Source organism: Aythya ferina, assembly GCF_964211825.1.
Source record: "Aythya ferina genome assembly, chromosome: 25".
NCBI lineage: Eukaryota > Metazoa > Chordata > Aves > Anseriformes > Anatidae > Aythya > Aythya ferina.
The window spans coordinates 4,023,739-4,046,501 of record NC_140323.1 but is presented as its reverse complement, the minus strand read 5'-3'; the positions used below and the strand labels follow the sequence as shown (position 1 = coordinate 4,046,501).

Genomic DNA, 22,763 nt, shown 5'->3' with positions numbered 1-22,763 from the left:
CCGAACAGGGACTTGAACCCTGGACCCTCAGATTAAAAGTCTGATGCTCTACCGACTGAGCTATCCGGGCTCTGCTATCCGAGCCCCCTCCGGCCCTATATGACCTTACCACCCCCCTGGTGCTTGCACCCCCCTCGCAGCCCCCTCGAGCCCACCCATGGGTGCTGGCGGCACCCAAACCAGCCTGGGCTTGGGGTGCTGGGGCTCCCCCCCCCAAAGCTAATTAACCTGGTGGGTGAGCGGCCCCCCCCCAGCTTGGCGAGGAGCCCCCACCCCATTAGGGGCTGCCCCACGTCCTCCCCTATTTTATTTTATTTTATTTTATTTTATTTTATTTTATTTTATTTTATTTTATTTTATTTTATTTTATTTTATTTTATTTTATTTTATTTTATTTTATTTTATTTTATTTTATTTTATTTTATTTTATTTTTTGGGGGGGAGGGCAGCATCCTTCCCCAGCTCCCCGCATCCCTGACACCCCCATAGGCTGGCGGGGTTGCATTTGGGGGGGGGATTTGTGTTTTTTTTGGGGGGGGATACAGCATCCTTCCCCACCTCCCTGCATCCCTGACACCCCCACAGGCTGATGGGGCTGCATTTTGGGGGTGATTTTTTTTTTTTTTGGGGGGGGGGGGCAGCATCCTTCCCAAACTCCCTGGACACTGACAATCCTTGGGAGAACCACCAGCATCTGGGTGCACTTCTGGGCCTGGGGGGCTGCATTTATTTATTTTTTTAATATATATATTTTTTTTGGTGGGGGGGGGCAGCATCCTTCCCAAACCCCCCTACACCAACGACACCCCCTTGGGCACCCTCAGCAGCCGCGTGTGCGCTGCCGGGGCTGCCGGGGCTGCCTTTTTTCCTTCTTTATTATTAATTAATTATTTTTTTCTCCCCCCCCCCACCCCGGGGGGGGGGACACAGCCCCGTGCAATGCTGCGGGTGGCCGGGAGATGGCCCCGCTCCGCGCTGCGCCCCCTCCATTGTCCGCAGCCTCCGCCGCGCTCCCTCCTCCCGCAACCACCACCGGGACCCCCCCCCCCAAAAAAAAAAACACCGGGACCCCCCCCCTACTCCCCCCAGGCACCGCCACGGCTCCGAGCAGGTAACGAAGGGACCCGGGGGGAAACGGGGAGCACCGGGGGGGTGCAGGAAAAACCCGGGGGGGGCCGCGGGAGGAGGCCGCTTGGGTGCAATTTGCGGCTCGTTCCGGGTTTTCGCCCCCCTTTTTGTAGGTTTTTTGCGCCCCCCCCCGCTGTGCTGTGGGGGTGTCTGGGTGCTGTGGGGTGCACGCATCTCCCCCCCCCCCCCCATCCAGGGTGCTGGGTGCTGCCCCTCAGCTTCCAGTGCGGGGATTTTGGCAGCTTGGGGGGGGTCGCAGCTGAACGGGGTGGGGGGCGCGGGGGGGGTCGTGGCTTTAAAATGCGCCGGGAGGGGGGAGATTTGGGGGATTTTGGGGAGGGGGGGGGTGCAGAGCGGTGCAAGGGCCCCCAGCACGTTGAAAAGTTGCCAGGGAGAGAAGTGGTTGGGGGGGGGGGGACCAGCACCAGGCTGCCCGGGATGTCAAAGTGGCCCCCACCGGGATGGGGACAGGGACATTGATGGGGACATTGATGGGGACAGGGATGGGGACATTGATGGGGACAATCCTGCACTTGTGCGGCCAGGAAGGGCCAGCTCATCCCGCCCAGGGCTCGGTGTGCTGCTCCTCGGGATGCCGAAACACTCCCACAAGCATTTAGCCAAAAAAAAAAACCCAAATCCGTGAGCTTTTACCCCAGAGCGAGGGGAGCCGCGTTGGCTCAAGCGCAGCTGCCAAGCCAGGCACGAACGTGGTTTGGTTGTTCACGGGATCCGGGCCGGGGTGAAACCAGCACAAACCGAAAATATATATATATATATATAAATAAATAAAAAAATTGTTTCCTCCCACACTGAGAGGAAAAGCGCAAGCGGGGCGAGGGGAATCAGCTCCGAAATGGGGTGCTCGGTTTCTCCCCGGGCTCACCGCCCCGGCACGGTGCTGCCTCGGGAGCACGGCCTTATAAATAATAAAAAAATAATAATAATTAATTAATTAAAAAATGAGGGCAGGAGACAGGCAGGTCCGGGCAGGGGGGGTGAGCCATGAGGCCGCCCTGCTGCAGGGTGCGCACGGTGCTCGGCTGCGCCCCGCGGATTTTGGGCGGCGTGGGAGAAGCTGCAGCAGCCGCCGCCCGGCCAACCCCCAGCGTTTTGGGGTGCCGGGAAGGAGCCCTGCACGCCCGGCCCTCCTGGTGCCTGGCTGCAGTCTCGCCCGACTCCCACGAGATGCAAATCCGCCGAGCTGAGGCGCACGAGGAGCCGCTTCCCATCGCGGGCTGGGTTTTGGGGTGGCCGTGCCCTGTGCGCCCCCGATTTGGGGGGCGCCGGGGGGAGTTGGGCGCACCCCAGTTGCTGCGTGTCCTCTGTGTGCCCACCTCCTGGGTGGGGGCGAGCCCCCGAGGCAGTGGGGACAGGCGGATGGATGGGGGCGGCAGTGACCCCACCGCAGGATTTGGGGTTAGGGGCAGCCGCCGCTTGCCGGGCCCCCCTGGTGCAACGGGGTCGGCCAAAGAAAAGGCAGAATTGTGGGGCCGTGCTTCACGCTGCCGGGCTCTGTGGGGTTATCCTGAGCCGTGCTGGACAGCAGCGAGCCCCCCCCGTGTGGGCTGGGCACCCCCGTCGTGGTGCCAAGCGCAGGAAGCCGAGATTTGCATAGGAACCGAGCGCCCCGGGGAGCCCGACCACGAGCAGCCCCCGCGTCCCCCTCGCTCTGCTGCTGGCCCTACAGGTGCTGGGTGAGGTGCAGCACCCCCTGTGCGCCCTGCGTGGCTCTCACACCTCGCTGCGTGTCCCCAGCGTTGGGCTCAGCCCCTCGTGCCCCGAGGGGCTTTGGGGGGGCTCCTTCGGCTGCCCCACATCGTCGGGGGCTTTCCCGTCCCGTGTCTGACCCACCTTCCCCAGGCAGGATTTCCTCCCGAGGGTGGAAATGCGTCGAAAGCTGCTCGAAGAGCGTTTGGCAGGGGACAGCTTCACATCCTGCCTCCTCCAGAGGGCTCGGAGAGGGCTGGATCCTATTAATAGGAGGCGCGAGCGGCCTCGGGAGGAAGGAGCTGCGAGGAACAGGTTGGGAGCTCAGCGGCGCTGGGCGCTTGCGAGGCGTTTGCTGGGCTCCGTGTGCGTGGCACGGGGCTGCCTCGGTGCCCGTAACAAAACTCTCGATGCTGGGGGAAGTGTGGGGTCTTTGGGGCGGTGGGCTAGGGGCTGGCTCCGTCTCGGAGGGATGACGACTTCTTCCTCGAAAGCTCTGCTGGGGATTTGTTGGGGTTTGGTGGAAGGGGAGCGGCTCCCGCAGTTCCGATCCCTGCTGGGGTAAGAAATTGGAGGGGCTTGGAAGCGCCCGCGGGGATCGGTTTGGGGGGAATCGCGTCGATTTTGCTGCAAGAGGAGAAGTCCGAGTGCTCCTTTCGCTGGGTTTTGGGTTGAGGTGTGGTGTTTTGGTGGTGCTGAGCTCCAGGAGTGAAACACTCGAGGTTTTGGTTTCGGTTTGAAATGACCTTTACGAGCAGATGCCCTTCCTGGAGCTCCAGCTCCAAGCCAGGAAGAAAATCCGGAGCTTTGGCCCTAGCAAAGCACAACCTGGGGACCGACCCAACGAGCCTCCCTTGGGCACTGCACTGCTGGGAGAGCGATGCCAAGGCCCCAAAAACCCCCAATTCCCAATTCATGGGGCTGGGGACACCGCCAGGAGCCGTGTCCCTGAGGCACCCCCGAGCATCCTCCTCCGGCTTTATCCTCCTCCTTGAGGGGGCTTCATCCTTCTCCGGGCTGCTCCTCCCTCCACGGGGTTATAAACGGGTGGGAATCGTCTCCCCCCGATAGGCAGAACCTCCTTCCCCCGGCTCCCACCGCCGGGGAGGTGCTTTCCTTCCTCGCCCTCAGCTGTTTGATGTCTTCCCAGATGCTGCAGAGCTCTCGATCTGCTCCCCACGCAGCTGCCGGCGAGGGGGAAGGGAGAGGGGGACGGGCAGAGCTCGGTGCTCGCCCCTTCTTTGCCCTGGGTTCCCGTCCCCGTGCCTGGGATCCCGCAGTGTGATTTTCTGCTCGGCTCCCCCCGGCCCTCCCCACGCCGAGCAGGTGCTGGGGGGGTGGCTGCATGGGGGCACCGAGCTCCCCCCAAACCCCACGGGTGCCCCCTGCACCCCCAGTCCCCCCCAGGTCCCCCTCGCCCTCTTCCCACCCCGATGCTCAGCTCTTTGCGCCTTGTCCCTCCCCATCCCGCTGCTGCTGGCTCCGGGGACAAGGAGAGCCCTGGGGGGGGGCCGTGCACCCCAAAAGCCACCCCAAAGCACCCGAGCATCCAGCGGCCCCAGAGCTGAGCAGGCTTGCCCGGCCATGCCCTACAAACCGGCTGAGAAACGAAGAGGTGGTGGGGGAAAAACCCCGGGCGTTTCGGGAGGGTTTGTTCCTATTTCTCTGCCCGGCTGGGTGGCCGTGGGTGGAAGGGGTTATTTGGGTGATGGAAAAATAAACCCTGCGGGGTCTCTGGGTGTGCAGGTGGGAGAGCTGCCCCCCAAACCCCTCTGCACCTCCCCGAGGGGATCCTATAAGGGTGTGCGGGGTGCTGGGCGCACGGGGTGGGCGCATCCTCGCTGCATGGGGAATGCGAGGCTGCATTTCGCCTTGGTTTTGTTCCTTCTTGGTGCTCAGCACCCGAGGACGGTCCCGGAGAGGAGTGTGGGGAGCTTTGCTGCGCTTTGGGGTCCCCCCCAGTTTGCTGCTGGCAGCCGCCCGTGTGGCAGCTCCGCGGCTCCTGCTGGGGCACCGGGGATGTGGTGTCTGCGTGCGGCTCCCCACAAGGCTGCAGCCTCCCTTTTTGGGGCTTTGCTGGTGGAAAGTGGGAAGCAAACGATGTTAAGCCACAAGCCGGGGCGGGTTTGCAGCGGATAAGGGCTTTTCCCTGCTGGGCTGACCCCGCCGAGCGCGGTGCTGAGGCCGCAGGAGCCGCGCCGGGGCTCGAAGCGTTTCCCTGCAAGGTGGGACGCCGAGCGCCTCTCCCGAGGCTGACGTGACCGGCGCACGTGCCAGGAAATTTAAAGTCAGAAGATTGCCCCGGCATGAGCAGCAGGGATGTTTCAAAGAGGGGAAAAAAAAAAAAAAAAAGAGCCACTCGCCTGCACCTCCTGAATTCGGTGCCTGCCCCTGGAGATCCCGCACTGCCCCGAACCCACAGCTCTCAGCCCCCCCGTGCCCTTTTTCTACCAGGCTGGAGGGCCGAGGGGACGTTGGGTGGGAACACAACCAGCCCCTTTACCAAACCCCACAGCGGAGCCAGGCTCAGCCCTGCTGCAGCAGCTCTTTGGGGTTTTTCATACGGGCAGGATGGGGCCGGCCGCTTCGGGGCCGCTTTTCTCCGCGTCAAACCCCAGCAGATGCCGTTCCTGGAGACGAGAATGGATTTGTAGCTTTGTCAGCCACGAAAAGCTCAGGTCTATTTTATTGCTTTTGGGTTAAAAGCACGTTTGCTTTGTTCGGCTGCCAGCAGCCCGGGATTGCCAGCTTTTGGGATTTCTGTTTTTCCGGGAAAAGCCCGTGGCTGCCAGCAACACCCCCCTCCTTTGCCTGCACGGTGGCACCAACCCTGCGCACAGGGTCGAGCCCTTTCCTTCAGAACTGCAATTTTGGGGAGAAAGCGTGCCTGCAGCAGGCAAAGCCAGGGCTGGGCTGAGCAGCAGCCATCAGGTTTGGGGCCGCGTAGCTCGGGGGGGACCCTTTGGGTCTCCGGGGCTGCCGTGGGTGCAATCCACGGGGGTGCTCTGCTGGGTGCTGGAGGTGGTTGCACCTCGAAGCAGGGCACCAGGGTGTCCCCAGCCTTGCAGGGTGCGTGGGGTCGGGGTGAGGAGGGCTCTGGCTCGCAGCTCGCACCCCACATCCTCCCCTCGCGGAGGCTCGTGCGCCCTGGCCGGAGCGAGAAAACCCTCAGCCGCCTCTCAGCTCCAGAGACGTCAAGTGCCGAGCGTCTCCGGAGGCTTTGGGCTCGCTCCACTTTTCTGTTTAACATCCACTTGGCTATTTATTTTGCTAGGAAGAGAAGAGGAGGGGAAATTGCCTTCCTTGGAGAGCTCCGGGCCGGCCTGGCGGCGCTGAGCGAGCCCCGGCAGCGGTCCCGGGCGCGCGGACGGCGGGGAGGGAGCGGCGGCTCCGCGGTCACCGCGGTTTGTGTGCCTTGGTCAGGGGCCAGGAAGGTGGTTTCGAGTCAAGCTTTTCCTCCTCGCTGCTTGCGGCTCAGTTCTGCAAAATCGCCGGGTTTGGAGGCTGTGTGAGGCCGGGGGCTCGCAGCATCCCTGCTGGGGGACAGCAGCCGGCTCTGAGCCCCTCCCTGGGGCAGAGGGGGCTTGGAGAGGGGCTCGGAGGGACCTGTCGGGTCCCTCGGGGAGGGTTTCAGCTTGGATTTTTATTCTCTGAAGCATCCTGGGCTGGTGGGAGCTGGTGGGCAGTGGTTGCTCCGGGCTGCCCAGGGCCCCGTGCGGGCTTTGGGGTGAGCAGGGAGCAGCTGGGGGGCGGCTCGGGGCTGGGTAACCCCCTGGGGGCAGGCTGGGGGGGTTCTGCCTCGCTGCCTGCGCTGATGCAAAGCGAAAATCCTCTCCCCCAATATCCTCTCCCCTGGGGGAGGCGAGGCAGGAGGGGCCGCAGACGCCCTTCCTTCCTCCCTTGCTTTTCTCCCTCCACTTTTCCTTTCTGATGGCCGAGCGCTGCCGGCGGGGGCCCTGCTTTTCTCCTCGCACCAAATCCCCCAGGACCACCAGGGGGGCTCAAAACCCTGCCCGAGGCACACGACAGCAGCTTGCCGGGCCCCACGAAGCCAACGCGGGGCACTGGGGTTGCGGGTTGAGTCAGCCCCAGATGCCGGCGCTGGCCCCGCCGCCCTCCCTCGGTGTCTTATTTTGTCCTCGGGGAAATCCAGCAATAGCCCCAGCAGCTGCTGCTGGGGGCCGAGCAGCCCCGAGAGCCTGCCCGGAGGCTGCAAAATCTTTCTTTAAGCCATCGCTCCCGGGGCTGGGGAACAGTTTCCTTCATTTCATTGCAGAGAGGAAGGGCCGGACCTCAGGGCGCTGCCGGCCCCAACCCTCCCAAGCAAAGCTGGGGCTCCCAAATGACCCCTGGGTGCACGCCCAGGGCGAGGCTCGTTAGGGCCAGCCCTTGACGAGCTCGCAGAGCCGTTAACCCTCTCCATTCCCCTCCGCCCAGGTGGCCGGCGGTGCAGCATGCCCTTCTCCTGAAGCCCTGTGAGCGCGGGAGGAAGAAGAGGGTCGGTGGCGGCGCGCGGAGATGTCCGCCACGCGTGGCGATGGGGAGCACTGGAAATCCCTCGAGTCGGTGGGCATCAGCCGCAAGGAGCTGGCGCTGGCCGAGGCCCTGCAGATGGAGTACGACGCGCTGTCGCGCCTGCGGCAGGACAAGGACAAGGACAAGGAGGAGAGCCGCGCCAAGCAGCGGGGCGAGCGGCCCCTCATCTCCTGGGACGACCCCGCCGAACCCAACGGCTGCGCCGGCATCAAAGCGGCACGGGGCCTCTCCGGCTCCGACCCCACGCTCAGCTACAACCCCCCGACGGTGCAGGAGGGGTCCCCGACCCCCAGGCCCCCTCCCGGGCCGCCCCCCCGGCCGGATAGCCAGCCCTGGCTGAAGGCTCCGCTGGCCGGGGACTACCTGTACATCTTCGACGGCTCCGGGGGGGACTTCCTCGGGGAGCCCCTCAACGGCACCTCGCCCCCCGACGGCGGGGAAGGCTCCCCCAAAAAGCTCTCGCCGCCCCCGCTGCCCCCCCGGCACTCCATCTGGAGCCCCCCCGAGGGCAGCCGGCGCCCGGGGAAGGGGTCCCCGCCGTCCTCCAAAGCCCCCCAGCCCAGGGACATCAACATGTTCTCGCAGGAGCGGGCGCACGGCAAGCTGCTCGCCCGGCGCATCTCCGAGGAGGACCCCTACGGCCTCGCCGACTACGAGGGCATCAACGACGCCATCACCTGCCTCAACCTGAAGTCCACCTACGAGTCGCAGGTGCTGCGGGAAGCCTCCCGGGGCTGGAAGGAAGGCAGGAGCATCTTTGAGAAGGAGTCGAGCGGCAAGCCGGTGGCAAGGAGCAAGACCATGCCCCCCCAGGTGCCCCCGCGCACCTACGTCTCCCGCTTTGGCAACAGGAAGAATCTGGCCCCCAACAAGAACCGTAGGATCTCCGTCGACCCGGTAAGAGGATTTTACACCCCGCTTTTGAGGGCAGGAGGGATGGAGGCAAAGCGCTGGGGGGAGCTGGAAGTGGGGCGGTGAAGGTGGGGTGCGGAGGGAGCCGTGGGTGCCCGCTGGCTCTCGCGCCCTGTGGCTTTGCCGTGTCCAACCTCCTCGCCTTGCTCCCAGCCCCTCCACGCCCCCAGCAGCCCAGCACATGAATATTTGGGGTTTCAGGGGGGCTGCAGCGGGCTCGTGTCCTGCTCTCGCAGCCCCTCCTGGTCCCCCTCCTCCCTCGGTGGGTGAGCGCCGCAGCCGGGCACCGCTGGCGGGGGCGGTGTGAGGCGCCCTCGGCTTTCTCGCTGCCAGAACCCAATTATAAAAGGGCATTAAAATTGTCTTTAGTGGCTGCCGTGGTCTCTGCCTTTCTCTCTCTCCCGTTGGCTGCTGGCTGGGTTAATTGCCCTGACAGTGGGGCCATTGTTTGCCGCAGAGGAGCCGCGGAGGCTCGGGGACCCCCGTGTGCGCGGGGGGGAGCCTGGCACCAGGCGCGGGCAGGGCTCTGCCGCGGCACCCTGGGGGCTTGGGGACGCTCCCTCCATCCCTCAGCATCCTCAGATGCAACGATCACGAGGCAATGATCCCCTGCACGGTCACGGAGGAGCAAGGCGGGGTGCAGGGGGAAGGCGGGGAGCCCCCGGGGTGCCACCGACAGTTGCCCCCCGCAGGTTGCCCCCCGGCCACACTCTTTAGCCAACGGCTACGAGCTCTTCGAGGTGTCGGAGGAGCGGGACGAGGAGGTGGCTGCTTTCTGCCACATGCTGGACGTGTGAGTACCACCGTGCCCGAGCCGTCCCTGCGCCCCTCGGTGCGCCCCCAAACCCCTGCTTGGGGGGCGTCGGGCTCCGCGCCCCGGCGAGGGCAGGCGGCGAAATGCCCCCGGGCGGAGGCGTTTGGAGGGGGGAGGACACGAAGGCAGGCAGCAGCTCTCATCCTGCCCCTGCCCGCAGGCTGCGGTCCGGCCCCAGCACCCAGGATTATTCCCTGAGCGGCTTCGTGTGGAGCTCCGTCAGCCTCAGCCCCGAGCACTTGGGGCACGGCGTCAGCCTGAAGGTGACGGTGGTGTGCGACAGCCTGCGGGAGCCCCTCACCTTCACCTGCGACTGTGAGTGTCCCTCGGGGGGGCTGCGAGGCAGGATCAGCCCCGAGCGATACCTGGGGGAGGGATTTTTGGGGAGTTCTCCCGTTGCACGTGGGGCTCACCGCCGCCCGCTGTCGCCGCAGGCTCGTCCACCGTGGACCTGCTGATCTACCAGACGCTGTGCTACACGCACGATGAGCTGCACGCCGTCGACGTCGAGGATTTCGTGCTCAAGCTCTGCGGCTTGGAGGAATTCTTGCAAAAGTGAGTGCCAGAGGGGTGTGGGGGGGACGCAGGGACTGCGCCGCACACGCGCAGACGTGATGGATGCGATGGGGGGGCCCGGGGCCCTCCCCGCCTCCCCAGCCCCCGTGGGGCTCTCGCCAAAAGCAGCGTGCCGGGAGCATCCTTCCCTCCCGGGAGCTGCCAAAAAAGCTCTTTGGGAGAACATTAATAACGGCCGTGTCATCGAACTCCGGCAGCAGCCCAGCTTCCCCCGGGGCTGTTTTTTAAATTGCGGGAGCTGGAAAAAGCCATTTCCAGGGGGGGGTAGCGGGGACCGGGGATGGTTCAGAGCCTCAGAAACATCCCGATCTGCAAAGCGGGGAGAAAGGGGACAGGTTTCTCTTCCTTAAATCCGTGCAGAGCCCTTGCTTGGGGGCTTGCTGCTCCCACCAAGGCTGTGATTTTGGCTCTGCTGGCCGGGGCCAAGCTCCATCCCGAGCGAGGCGCCGCGTGGAGGCAGCGGCAGCCACGCACGCAGGGGCACACGCCGTCCCTCCCGGCACCTCCCCACCGCCAGCCCTGCCTGGAGAGCGGCCCCACGGCCTGGCCCTGCTGCTCGAAATCGTGGGAGCTTTGCCACTAGCTCCAGTTTCAGGCCCTAAGGGAGCAACTGGGAATTGCTCGGCTCGGGATGAGCCTGCACAGCCCCGGGGCTGAGCCCAGGACGTGCGTGCATGGGCGCAGCGGGGCTGCTCCCCTAGCCCCGGGCACAGCAGCAGTTCCATCCATCTGTCCCTCTGCTGGGGGGCTGCGGGGAGCCCCCCTTTCCCTTGGGTACCCGCTGGGCTTCACTCGTTGCTTTCTTTCCTCCTGCAAACGCTGCCGGTGTCAGCAAAAAGATGTTTGCCGGAACGAGCCTTAACGAGAAACAGCCCCCGTTGGAAAAACGGGACCGGCCCCAGCCCAGAGCCGCGTTGTGGTGCAGCTCCTCGGCATCAATTTTTGGAGAGGGAGCCAGGGCTTTCGAGGATGGAGGCTGGCTCAGGCCGCCAGTCAGGGCTGCACGCCCGTCCTGGGTTCTGTGCAGGATTCCCGCGCGATTTGGGGCAAATCCCCTCAGTTTTGCCTAACTTCTCCGTTTGGGAGAGGGACAGCCTGTCCCCAGCGAGCAGCTCCCGTATCTCCCGGGGCCCTCAAAGGACCTTTGAGAAAGCCCTGGGAAATAAAGCCCTTTTGTCGCCCGTCTTTTCTCTCCACGTCTTCCCCCAGCGGAGGAGGTGCTGGAAGTGCCAAAAGCCTCCGTGCCGAGCCGCTCGGGCGCTCGAGCTCTCCAAACCAGCCCGAGCTGCTGCTGCTTTCCACCACTTGGCACGTGCGAGGTGCAGGGGGAAGGCTGGATGGGGCAGGGCACCCCGGGGGACAAAGCAGGGCACCCCAGGGGACATTTGCAGCCCGAGGCGGGGTGCACAGGATGCCAGCCCCATGGCAATAAGGGCCCGGTGCTGCCCAAGGGCCAGGCTTCCTGCACACAGCAGGGCAGGACCCAGCACCAGCAGCCACGCACCCATCCGGCTCCACGTCCCCGTCCCCTGGGGGTGCCCCTGGCGGCCCCCCCTGCATCCTGCCATTGAGCCTGCAGATGAGCCACCCTCACCGCGGCACCGTGCCCGGCTGAATTGGCTCGTTCTCTTCCCAAGCTGGCAAGGAAATTGGGGCAGTGTGGTGAGCCCCGCAGGCTCTGGTCAGGGGCTTTCCCCTGCTGCAGAAGCCCCCCGGTGCTGGGTTTTCCCCCTGCTGCTGCCGGGCTCCTCCGTGCCCGCTCCTTTTTGCACCAGCAGGGCCTTTTGTGAAGGATGCAGGGGAAGGAGGAAAACCAAAAATGTATTCTTCGGGCTTTACAAGCACTTGCACCCCAGCGAAATGTTTTGCAGGCAAAAGCACGGCCAAACCCCAGCCAGCACTGGGCCTGGCCACAGGGATTTAGCACGGGGCTGCTTTGGGGGGGGGGGGATTTTTGCCCCCAGCCTGGACCTGGTGGAGAGGGGCCTCGTGCTGAGCCCGTTGTCTGTGCCCCTGCAGCAAGCACGCGCTGGGGAGCCACGAGTACATCCAGCACTGCAGGAAATTTGACATCGACATCCGCCTGCAGCTGATGAGGAGGAAGGCTGTGCGCAGCGACCTGGCCCGCACGGTGGGTGCCCGCGGGGGGGAGCGCCCTCCCCACCTACCCAGGGAGATGCTTTGGCTGGGAGATGCTTAGGGTTTGGCAAAACCAGCTCCCTGCCAGCTCCCAGCTGGGTGTAAGCTCCAGGGCTCGAGCCCCCAGCCCCGTATCCAGCCGCTTAGAGGGGACCCACGGCGGGGAGAGGGGCAGGAGGGTTTGCAGGGGCGGCACCCACCTCCACCTCTCTCCTCCTGCAGGCCAACGACGACCAGAGCCCCTCCACCCTCAACCACTACATCCACCTGCAGGAGAGGCCCATCAAGCAGACCATCAGCAGGTAAAGGGGGCGCGGGGCGAGCGCAGCCCCCTGCGCCGGGCGCCCTCCGCGTCGGGGCTGAGCTCCGCTCTCCGCATCCGCAGGCAGGCGCTGAGTCTCCTCTTCGACACCTTCCACAACGAGGTGGATGCTTTCCTGGCGGCCGAGGTGAGCCTTTAGGGGGCTGCGGGGCCTTGGGGGAGCACCGGGTGGCACCGGGACAGCCCAGCCCCTCCCGTCCCCTCCCTGGAAGGAGGCTGGTTTTGGCACAGCCTGGCTCCGGCGCGTGCCCACGGTGCCGGATTTTCCTGCTAGAGGCTCCAAGCAGCCTCTCCTCCCCGGGGAGCCCCGATCTCTCCATTCCTCCGAGCATCTCCACATGTTCCTGCACAGATCCACCTTGTCCCGTCCCGTTCCCTCACCCCAAGGGGCTGCCTATACCCGAGGGGAGAGCATCACCCTAAAAAAAAGGGCTCCCGTATTCCCGGGGAGCGCAGCAGACATTTGCTGCAGACTTTTTTATGATCACGATGGGGCTCTGAGTCTGCATCAGAGGAGGGGAAAGGAGGGAAAACCTTCACGTGGCAGCTGCATGGTGGGCTGGGGAGCTGCCGTGGAGGCTCAGGACAGCATTTATTCCTCTCCTTGGTGTTTTCTTGGGGCACAAGAGGGTGCAGACGCTGCTCCCCATCCCCTGCCCCGCTTGCTGCCGGCTCCCCGAGGGCAGAGCTTTGCCGTGGCTCTGAGCCCGGGGCTCTGCTCAGCCTCCCCCTGCCCGCAGGGAGACTTCCCTCTGAAGGCAGAGAGAGTGATCCAGTCGGTCATGGCCATCTGCAACGCCCTGGCCGCCGTCGAGTCCCAGGAGATCACGGCCGCCCTCAACCAGATGCCCCCCTGCCCTTCCCGCATGCAGCCCAAAATCCAGAAGGTAAGGGCAGGGGGGGCGCAAAGGGAGGGGAAAAAAAAAAAAAGAAAATAAACAACACATCCAAACCATCCTCCCTTCCTTCCCGCTGCACCACGTGGAAAATTCCTCAATAGCTGGGCGCAGGCAGCTGCTTGCCCTGCCCGTGGCAGCAGCCGGGCCCACGGAGCTGCTCCCAGCTGCGGCCACGCGCGGGGCTCCTCCTGCCATTGCCCTCGTGGTTCCTTCCTTCCTTTCTTTCTTTCTTTCTTTTCTTTTCTTTTCTTTTTTTTTTTTTTTCCTCAACAGGATCCAAATGTCCTGGCCAAGAGGGAAAATCGAGGTATTTCAATTCTCCTCCTCCCCTTCTGGGCTGGGGTTCCCGGTGCTTTTCATCCCCAAACCCCTCCTCCTCCTCCGCGAGTGTTACGGCCAAAAAAAAAAATGCGTTTGAGACCATTTTTTTTTTAAGAAACGAGGCTTTTGAGGCCGTGCCCGTTGTTCCTCCCCATGAACCCAACAAATCGGGAAGCCTCAAATCCCCCCCTGCGCCCCAGAGGAGGGGACATGCCCGGGGTCCCCCCAACATCCCCGGGGGACCCCAAGGGTGCGGGGCAGCCCCGCATCAGCCCTGTCCTGCCTCCCCTGCAGAGAGGATCGTGGAGAGCCTGACGGCCGCCATCCTCGACCTGGTGGGGCTCTACTGCAGCACCTTCAACGCCGATTTCCAGACGGCCACGCCGGGGAGCCGGGAGCACGGCGTGGTGCAGGAGGCCTGCCTGCTCTCCTGCCCGCTCTCCTTCACCGTCTACGCCACCCACCGCATCCCCATCACCTGGGCTGCCAGGTAGGGGAGGAGAGAAACCCACCACGGGCTCGGCGCCGCGTCGATGACCCTTTAGCAGGGCATCCCTCCCCTAAACCGCTGTAAAAAGCGCATCCCAAATACCCCACGTAACAGCAAACCCACCCCAAACCTCCCCAAAATGCAGGACCGCGAGCCTGGGGGCGCACGGGGTGGGGGGCGCACGGGGTTGCCACCCCAACCCCGCAAAGCCTCGGGGCTGCTGCATCCCTCCCGAGAGCTCCATGAGGTGACAGATGGCCCCGGTGCCGCGGGGGCTCCTTTGTTAGGTGCCGCCGTGCCGGGTGGGGGGACGGCGGGGGTCCCGGCGGGCGGCGGGAGCCCACCGCGGGGAGGGCGTGCGAGGCAGCAGCGGCGGCAGGAGCCGCCCCGCCGGGGACCCCTCGCTTTTGTCCCGTCCTTAATGCATTCCCCCTGCTGACTGGCTCCGAACAAAGCCCGTAGCCTGGGAAATGCCGGCATCCCCCTGACCTCCTGCGCCCCGCAGCCCTCCCCGGATTGTCGCTCGGCACCTGCCACATGGCAGGGCCCCCCCTCCCCCCAAAAAAAAAAAACCCTCCCCGGCAGTCCCCCGTGTGCCGGTATGCACCGTGGCATATGGGGACAGGGACGGGAGGGTGGGGGGCTGCTGGCTTTGCGCCCCCCTCCCCTGCTCAAAGCCATGCAGGGGCTGCCTTGGGGCACAGCTGGCAGCGGGGAGGGCTCCGAGCCTTCATTGCACCCCCGGGCATCGCCTTCCTCCTCCTCACCCCGCTGCTATGGGGTTTGCCCCTTTGTGGGGTGGGGTGAAGCCTGAGCAACCCGCAGGGCCCCCCCCCCCCTGCTCACGGCCCCTCTGCCCCCCTTGCAGCTACGAAGATTTCTACCTCTCCTGCTCCCTCACGCACGGCGGCAAGGAGCTGTGCAGCCCGCTGCACACCAGGAAGGCGCACGTCTACAAGTACCTCTTCCACCTCATCATATGGGACCAGCAGTAAGGCAGCCCCCCCCCCGGCCGCAGGGTGGGCACGGGTGGTCCCCAGCCACGCTGCTTCTTCCTCCTCCTCCTCCTCCTCCTCCTCGCTGTGCCCTCTGTATTTTGGGTTTCGGAAGCTCTTGTGTCATCCCCAGGAATAGCGCTGCCCCCCACCCCTCCCCGGCACTGGCCACGCCGCTTGTTTGCACCCAAGAAAGGGGATCTGCTCCCAAAATAGCCCCGGCAGCAGGCGGGGAGGCCGTGCCGAGCCCTGGCATCCACCGGGTCCCGGGGAAGGAGGGGGGGGGACGGGCCGGGGATAATTTTAGAAGGCGCCTGTGCCCCCGAAGGACACGAGCGGGGCCGTGCCGCCCCCCTCCCTGCCTCCTGCCCACCCCACGGGCAGGATGTAGCTGGTGCCCCGGAGAGGAGCCTCAACCCCGGGGACCCCCAGGGACCCCCAGGGAGCAGCCGGGACGAGGTCAGTGTGGGGGGGACCCCCCCAATCCCTCGGTCACCTTCCCAGGGCGCAGAAGCAGCCGGCCGGCCCCGACCCCGGGGGGGCTTGCCCATGACGCGGGGCCTCGGTGCTGCGCCGGGGGCACGTGGCACCCCCGCTGCCAGCAGTGTGGGGGGGTTTTGGGGCTCTTTTTTGGCATCTTGAGGCAGTGGGGGGACCACTGGCAGCACTGAGCCTCCGCCTGCTCTCTTGCAGGATCTGCTTCCCCGTCCAGGTGAACCGGCTGCCGCGGGAGACGCTGCTCAGCGTCACGCTCTTCGCCGTGCCCGTGCCCCCCCCGGGGAGCTCCTCGGACACCAACAAGCAGCGGCGGGTCCCCGAGGCGCTGGGCTGGGTCACCACCCCGCTCTTCAACTTCAGGCAGTGCGTGGGGCACCCTTGGGTGCAGCGCCGCTCCCCGTTACCTCCCCAAAGCGGCACCCTCAGCCCCCCCCCCCACCTTATTTTTATTTATTTTTTTTTTTTTTCCTCCTCCAGGGTCCTGACCTGCGGGCGAAAGCTTTTGGGCTTGTGGCCGGCAACCCAGGACAACTCCAGGGCCAGGTCGAGCGCCCCTAATTTCAACCAGCCCGACAGCATCATCCTGCAGGTGGGTGCCGGTGGCACGGTGCCGGGGGGTTTGGGGGGGGGGGGAACCGAGCCCCCGCTCACCCTCCCACCTCCATCCCAGATCGATTTCCCCACCTCTGCCTTCGACGTGAAGTTCACGAGCCCGCTGGCGGCCGAGGTCAGCCCCAGGTACGAATTCGGCAGCCTGGGCGAGGAGGATCAGCGCAGGCTGCGGGAGGCCATGCAGAAGAAATCGCTCTACTGGTGAGCAGGGGGGGGGCTCAGCATCATCCTGCTCAGGGTGGGGGGGTTTTGCTGAGCTCCCCCTGGCACTGGCATGCACGGGGGGTGTTTGGGGGGCCTGATCCTGCCAGGAAAGCAGCCGGGGATGGGGGCTGAGTGTGGCTGCTCCGGCGGTGTCCCCCCAGCAGGGAGACAGCTGCCCGGCCCCTGCTGGCTCTAAATGGGGAGGATCGGGTGTCAGCAGCTGTGCCCGGCTCCCCCGAGCTCAGCACTGGTGCTGGACGTGCCCTCCCTGCTGAGACCCAGCAGCAGGGCCAATCCTGTTCATAAAACCCCCAACGGGGTGACCTGGGGGGGTCCTGTGGGTGCTCGCTCACCCCACGCATGGGCGCTCCTGGATCACCATCTCACAGAGGATGCCAGCAGCATCCTGCTCCCGTTCCCCTCCTCCCAAGGGCTTTATCAGTGCCTCCCCAACCCCATGCGTGCCGGGGGTGACAGGGTGCCCTATCCCCAACCCCGTGCCATCCCCGTGCAGGTTGACGGACGCCGACCGCAAGCGGCTGTGGGAGAAGCGCTACTACTGCCACGCGGCGCCCGGCGCGCTGCCCATGCTGCTGGCCAGCGCGCCCAGCTGGGAGTGGGCCTGCCTGCCCGACATCTACGCCCTGCTGGGCCAGTGGAGCTGCATGAGCCACCAGGACGCCCTGGGGCTCCTGCACGCCACGTGAGTCGCCGTCAGACGGGCACAGGGCACTGCGTGCGGTTGGGAGTTTGGTGTGGGGGGGACCGGGGTCCCGTGGGGACACGCTGTCCCTGGCCGCAGGTTCCCCGATCAGGAGGTGAGGAGGACGGCCGTGCAGTGGATCGACTCCATCTCCGACACGGAGCTGCTGGACTACCTGCCCCAGCTGGTGCAGGTGTGTGCCGGGAGGGGGATGCTGTTTGGGATGTTTGCTGGGACAGAGATGCTATTTTGGATGAGTCCCAGATGGGGACACTGTATGGGATGTGTACTGGGATGGGGATGCTATTTTGGATGAGTCCTAGATGGGGACGCTGTGTGGGGTGTGTGCTGGGACAGGGATGCTGTTTGGGTTGTGTCCCAGACGTGGATGCTGTATGGGATATGTACTGGGACAGGGATGCTGTATGGGATGTGTACCGGGATGGGGATGCTGTGTGGGGTGTGTACCAGGATGGGGATGCACTGCACTACACATGCTGGGGTGGGGATGCAGCGTGGGGCACACACTGCGACCAGAACACAGCAGGGGGCGTGCGCTGGTCCTGCTGTACCCCAAAAGCATCCCCTCTCCCCCTCATCCAGGCCCTGAAGTACGAGTGCTACCTGGACAGCCCGTTGGTGCGCTTCCTGATGAAGCGGGCCATCTGCGACCTGAAAATCACCCACTACTTCTTCTGGTGAGTTCGGGGGGTGGCCAGGGGCAACTGGGGGGGTACCCGTGGCGAGCCTGACCCCCTGCTTCTGCGCCGCGGGCAGGCTGCTGAAGGACGGGCTGAAGGATTCCCAGTTCAGCATCCGCTACCAGTACCTGCTGGCGGCTCTGCTGTGCTGCTGCGGGAAGGGGCTGCGGGAGGAATTCGACCGGCAGTGCCTGCTGGTCAACACCTTGGCCAGGCTGGCCCAGCAAGTGCGAGACGCCGCGCCGTCTGCTCGCCAGGTGAGTTATGGGGTGGTCGAGGGGTTTACGGGGTCCGGTGGGGTCTCAGCCCCCTCGTGTCCCCCCCGCAGGGCATCCTCCGCGAGGGGCTGGAGGAGGTGAAGCAGTTCTTCAAGGCCAACGGGTCGTGCCGGCTGCCGCTCAGCCCCAGCCTGCTGGTGAAGGGGATCGTGCCCCGGGTGAGTGCTGGTGCCGGGGGTGCCGTCACCAAGCAGGGCCCGGCCGGCTCTGATGGGGTTTTTGCTTCCCTTCCCCGGCGGCAGGACTGCTCCTATTTCAACTCCAACGCCGTCCCCCTGAAGCTCTCCTTCCAGAACGTCGACCCCCTGGGGGAAAATATCCGGGTCATCTTCAAGGTGAGCTCGTCCTCCATCGGGTGGCCGAAGCGGGGGCACCGCGACCCCAAAACTGTGGGCAGCCTGCCCCTGACGCTCCCCCTTGCTCTGGTCGCTCCCCCCCGGGGGGCTCGCAGTGCGGCGACGACCTGCGGCAGGACATGCTGACGCTGCAGATGATCCGCATCATGAACAAGATCTGGGTGCAGGAGGGGCTGGACATGCGCATGGTCATCTTCCGCTGCTTCTCCACGGGCCGAGGACGAGGTATCGGGGTGTCGGGGCATGCCCCCGGGGGCGTCGGTCCCTGGGTTGTGACGCTGTGGGGTTGGAGATGGCACAGGGGGGTTCTGGGGCTCCCCAGGGAGAAACCACCGTGGGTTGCTGTGAGCCACCAGCCATGGGGTTTGATCCTATAACCCATCTGTAGGACCGTGTTTGGTTCCTACAGACCGTTTGTAGGAACTCTGTGGAATGTGGGCAGCGGGGTTGGTGGTGGCAAAATGGGGCTGGGGTCTCGGTGCCCTCCCCCCTGTGGGGGAAGGACAGGTCTCACCCTGCTGTCCCGGCTGCCAGGCATGGTGGAGATGATCCCCAACGCCGAGACCCTCCGCAAAATCCAGGTGGAGCACGGCGTGACGGGCTCCTTCAAGGACCGGCCGCTGGCAGACTGGCTGCAGAAACACAACCCCGAGGAGGACGAGTACGAGAAGGTGAGGAGGAGCCTGGCAGGGTCCCCGCTCCTCGTGTCCCCCTCCTTGGGGACAAGACACATCACTTTCCAGCGTGGTGGCCACCAAAACCTACCTCAGGGCCACCGTGCCTTTCTCCATCCTCCCCCCCAGGCCGTGGAGAACTTCATCTACTCCTGCGCCGGCTGCTGCGTGGCCACCTACGTGCTGGGGATCTGCGACCGGCACAACGACAACATCATGCTCAAGACCACCGGCCACATGTTCCACATCGATTTCGGCAGGTTCCTGGGCCACGCGCAGATGTTCGGCAACATCAAGAGGTGCGGGAAGCGCCCCCCCCCCCCTCGCTGGGATTGCGCACGTGGGGCCGCGATGCTTCTTCGGCTGTGGGGTCCGCCCGGGTTTTGGGGGTGCAGCCCCTCTCCTCGTGACCCCGTGCTCACTTTCTACCCCTTTTTCCCCCTGCGCAGGGACCGGGCCCCGTTCGTCTTCACCTCGGACATGGCGTACGTCATCAACGGCGGGGACAAGCCCTCCAGCCGCTTCCACGACTTCGTCGACCTGTGCTGCCAGGCTTACAACCTGATCCGCAAGCACACCCACCTCTTCCTCAACCTGCTGGGGCTGGTGAGAGCCTGGGGCCTGCTCGCTGCCCCTCAAAACGGGGACGGGGTGGCTCGGAGGGGCCGCGTCCCCGTCCCCCCGCCTGCCCTCACCCCCGCCTCGCTGCCCAGATGCTGTCCTGCGGCATCCCCGAGCTCTCCGACCTGGAGGACCTCAAGTACGTCTACGATGCCCTGAGGCCGCAGGACACCGATGCCGACGCCACCACCTACTTCACCAGGTACGGGACACGGGTGGGTGACGGGGTGTGGGGGGGGGGTGATGGCGAGACCCCCGTGAAGGAGGCACGGCCCCCGTGGGCTCCGTGACCCAGCCTCTCCATCCTGCCCGCGGCCTCGTTGCAGGTTGATCGAGTCCAGCCTGGGCAGCGTGGCCACCAAGCTCAACTTCTTCATCCACAACCTGGCGCAGATGAAGTTCACGGGCTCCGACGCCCGCCCCACGCTCTCCTTCGCCCCCCGCACCCACACCATCAAGACGGCCGGCCGGATCCGCGACGTCTTCCTCTGCCGCCACGAGAGGGTCTTCAACCCCAGCAAGGGCTACGTGAGTGGGGACAGCCCGAGGGGACGGGTGGAGAAAAATTCCCCATCCCCGAGCCCCTAAACCTCGTGGGCACGGAGTGTCCCGGTGTCTCCGTCCCGCCTCGCAGCCCCTTCTCCCCGCAGACCTACGTGGTGAAGGTGCAGCGGGAGAGCCCGAGCGAGGTGGTGTTCGTGCAGCGCACCTTCGAGGAGTTCCAGGAGCTGCACAACAAGCTGCGCCTCCTCTTCCCCTCCTCGCTGCTGCCCAGGTATCCCCTCAGACCCTACACCCGGGGGGGGGGGGGCTCCCGATGCCCCCCTCTGGGTCGCTGAGGGGCCGTGGCCGCGTGGCAGCTTCCCCAGCAGGTTCGTCATCGGCCGGTCGCGGGGAGAGGCGGTGGCCGAGCGGAGGAAGGAGGAACTCAACGGCTACATCTGGCACCTCATCCACGCCGCCCCCGAGGTGGCCGAGGTGAGGGGACCCCGGGAGGTGGGGATGGGGGTGCTGGGGAGAGGAATTTGGGAGGGAAGGGGACGAATGCGGTGCGTAAAGCATCCGTGTGCGCACCCTGGGTGCTGGGGGACGTGGTCACCGGTACCGGCCCCTCTTTGCCCCGCAGTGCGACCTCATCTACACCTTCTTCCACCCACTGCCGAGGGATGAGAAGGCAGCTGGCACCAGCCCGGCACCAAAACCAGCAGGTAGGTGGGCTGGGGTGCACCCCACACCCCCCCCGTGTCCTTCCCATGTCCCCCCCACGTCCCTCCCGTGTCCCTTCTCCTCTCCAGACGCCACGTGGGCTCGTCCCCTGGGGAAGGTGGGCGGCGAGGTGAAGCTCTCCATCTCCTACAAGAACAACAAGCTCTTCATCATGGTGATGCACATCCGGGGGCTGGTAGGTGCGCGGCGTCCCGGCGACGCTGGGGCAGGGTCTGTTGGCGGGGCCGGGCTCACGGCGTGCCCCGTGCTGTGCCCGGCAGCAGCCCCTCCAGGACGGCAATGACCCCGACCCCTACGTCAAGACCTACCTGCTGCCCGACCCCCAAAAAACCACCAAGAGGAAAACCAAAGTGGCCCGAAAAACCTGCAACCCCACCTACAACGAGATGGTACGGGGGACGGGGATAAGGTCTTGGGGGGCTTTCGGGGACGGTGGCTGAGGTTCTGCCCTGCTTTGTCCCCCCACCTCCTCCAGCTGGTCTACGACGGGGTCCCCCGGGGGGACCTGCAGCAGCGGGAGCTGCGGCTGAGCGTGCTGAGCGAGGAAGGCTTTTGGGAGAACATCCTCCTCGGGGAGGTCGGCATCCGCCTGCGGGACCTCGACCTGGCGCAGGAGAAGATGGGCTGGTTCGCCCTGGGCTCCCGCGGCCACGGCACCCTCTGAGCTCCGGGACCCGGCACCGGTGTCACCGGCACCCCCGGGGACGTGCCCGTGGGGACCGGGCGCTCGCGTGGCTGGGAGCTGCCATAGCCGTCTTCTTTTTTAAGTTTACCTTGTGTCAAGGGAGCAACGCGGGGGGGGTGGGCAGGGAGGAGTGTCGGGGCACTTCGTGGGGGGGTTATTTCTTCCTTTGGGATATCTGTATTTTAATTTTTTTTAATAACGAGTAGCGCGCGGCCGGGCACCGGGGCAGAGAGGAGGAGGCAGTGGCAGCGGTGGCATCGCTGAGTTTGGACTCGGATGTCCCCCCAGGGACATTTGTGACCCCCCAGGGACATTTCTTACCCCCCTTATCTCCTCGAGGAGCTGCCTGCTGGCATCGGGGCCATTCCCATCCCGGGGGATTTGCTCCCAAAGGAGAGCGGTGTGCCATGGGGGGGGTCCCATTGGGGTGATGACCCCGCCAGCCCCCCGGGGAGCACGGAGCCACCTCCTCAGCCCCTCGCCCGGCCCCGCAGCCTGGGACGCCTGCTCCAGGGCGTCGTGGGCTTGGTGCCTGTGGTGCTTTGTTTACAGCGAGAGCTCCGTAAACGGACGAAATGTTTCTCAGGATCGAGAATAATGAACTTACCTTTATATTAAAAGTTTTAAATACTGTATCGAGCGGGAGAGGGCGTGCTGGGGGGGCGACACGGATATGGGGTTTGGATAAGGGCTCCTGCAGCCGGCACCTTCCCATGGCCGGGACCCTCCTGGCCGTGGAAAATGGTGTTAAAATGAAGGCGATGAAGTGCAGGGGACCAGGGGGAGCCTCTCATCCCCCTGCGGTCCTGCAGGGCTGGATGGGGACCGGGATGGGGACGGGGACAGGGTCAGGGACGGCCTTGCACCATGGCACCGGCCCAGCTCTTTCTGCCAAGCACGGAATCATTTTTATTCCCATAATTACCCCGCAGACTGACTAAATGTGTCGAACCCCACACGGGGCTATCAGTCACCAATTAAACCTAATTAAGGTGTCGGTGCCTCCCCACCTCAGCTGCTCACTGAGCCAGCCCAGGCCTCGCGGCAGGCGGGGGCAGCTCCCCGCGCCCCACACCCGGCCTGGCTGCTGTTAACTGGGCCACAGGACCCCTCATGTCCCCATTTCCATGTCCCTGTGTCCCCAGGTCCCTGTTCTGCCGTGTCCATGTCCCTGTCGCCATGTCCCATGTGTCCCCATTGCCAGTGTCCACGTCTCTGTCCCTGTCGCCATCTCCCTGTGTCCTTGTGTCCATGTCCCCGTGTCTGTGTCGCTGTGTCCCCATGTGTTTGTGTCCCCGTGTCCCTGTTCTTGTGTCCCATGTCCCCAAGTCTGTGTCCCCTTGTCCCTGTAGCCACGTCCCC

At 65.0% G+C, this 22,763-nt stretch overlaps 1 protein-coding gene across 2 annotated transcripts; it reads left to right on the top strand.

Annotated features, from left to right (window-relative positions):
- The first annotated feature begins 1,049 nt into the window (after window positions 1-1,049).
- Window positions 1,050-22,036, top strand: PIK3C2B (phosphatidylinositol-4-phosphate 3-kinase catalytic subunit type 2 beta). 2 transcript variants are annotated; one of them, XM_084498215.1, is made up of 33 exons: window positions 1,050-1,111; window positions 7,276-8,271; window positions 8,979-9,079; window positions 9,261-9,415; window positions 9,535-9,655; window positions 11,696-11,807; window positions 12,038-12,117; window positions 12,201-12,264; window positions 12,878-13,024; window positions 13,310-13,343; window positions 13,652-13,847; window positions 14,716-14,838; window positions 15,536-15,703; window positions 15,818-15,929; window positions 16,011-16,153; window positions 16,671-16,859; window positions 16,959-17,052; window positions 17,463-17,557; window positions 17,637-17,817; window positions 17,889-17,996; window positions 18,081-18,173; window positions 18,290-18,419; window positions 18,729-18,865; window positions 18,998-19,167; window positions 19,318-19,474; window positions 19,582-19,691; window positions 19,816-20,017; window positions 20,140-20,264; window positions 20,350-20,467; window positions 20,616-20,697; window positions 20,785-20,891; window positions 20,977-21,105; window positions 21,192-22,036. In XM_084498215.1, the coding sequence occupies exons 2-33, from the start codon at window positions 7,357-7,359 to the stop codon at window positions 21,378-21,380; spliced, it is 4,887 nt and encodes a 1,628-aa protein (XP_084354341.1). In that variant the 5' UTR covers window positions 1,050-1,111; window positions 7,276-7,356; the 3' UTR covers window positions 21,381-22,036. The 2 variants fall into 2 exon arrangements, with proteins under 2 accessions (XP_084354341.1, XP_084354342.1); XM_084498216.1 differs by lacking the exon at window positions 1,050-1,111 and adding an exon at window positions 3,066-3,153.
- The last annotated feature ends 727 nt before the right edge of the window (window positions 22,037-22,763 follow it).

What these genes read in the sequence shown, in the direction of transcription:
- PIK3C2B (XM_084498215.1), top strand. Translation starts at nt 7,357, where the DNA reads ATGTCCGCCACGCGTGGCGATGGGGAGCACTGGAAATCCCTCGAGTCG. An exon ending in TTCTGCCACATGCTGGACGT is followed by an intron (nt 9,080 to 9,260) that starts GTGAGTACCACC and finishes CCCTGCCCGCAG; the next exon opens with GCTGCGGTCCGGCCCCAGCA. An exon ending in GGCCAAGAGGGAAAATCGAG is followed by an intron (nt 13,344 to 13,651) that starts GTATTTCAATTC and finishes CCTCCCCTGCAG; the next exon opens with AGAGGATCGTGGAGAGCCTG.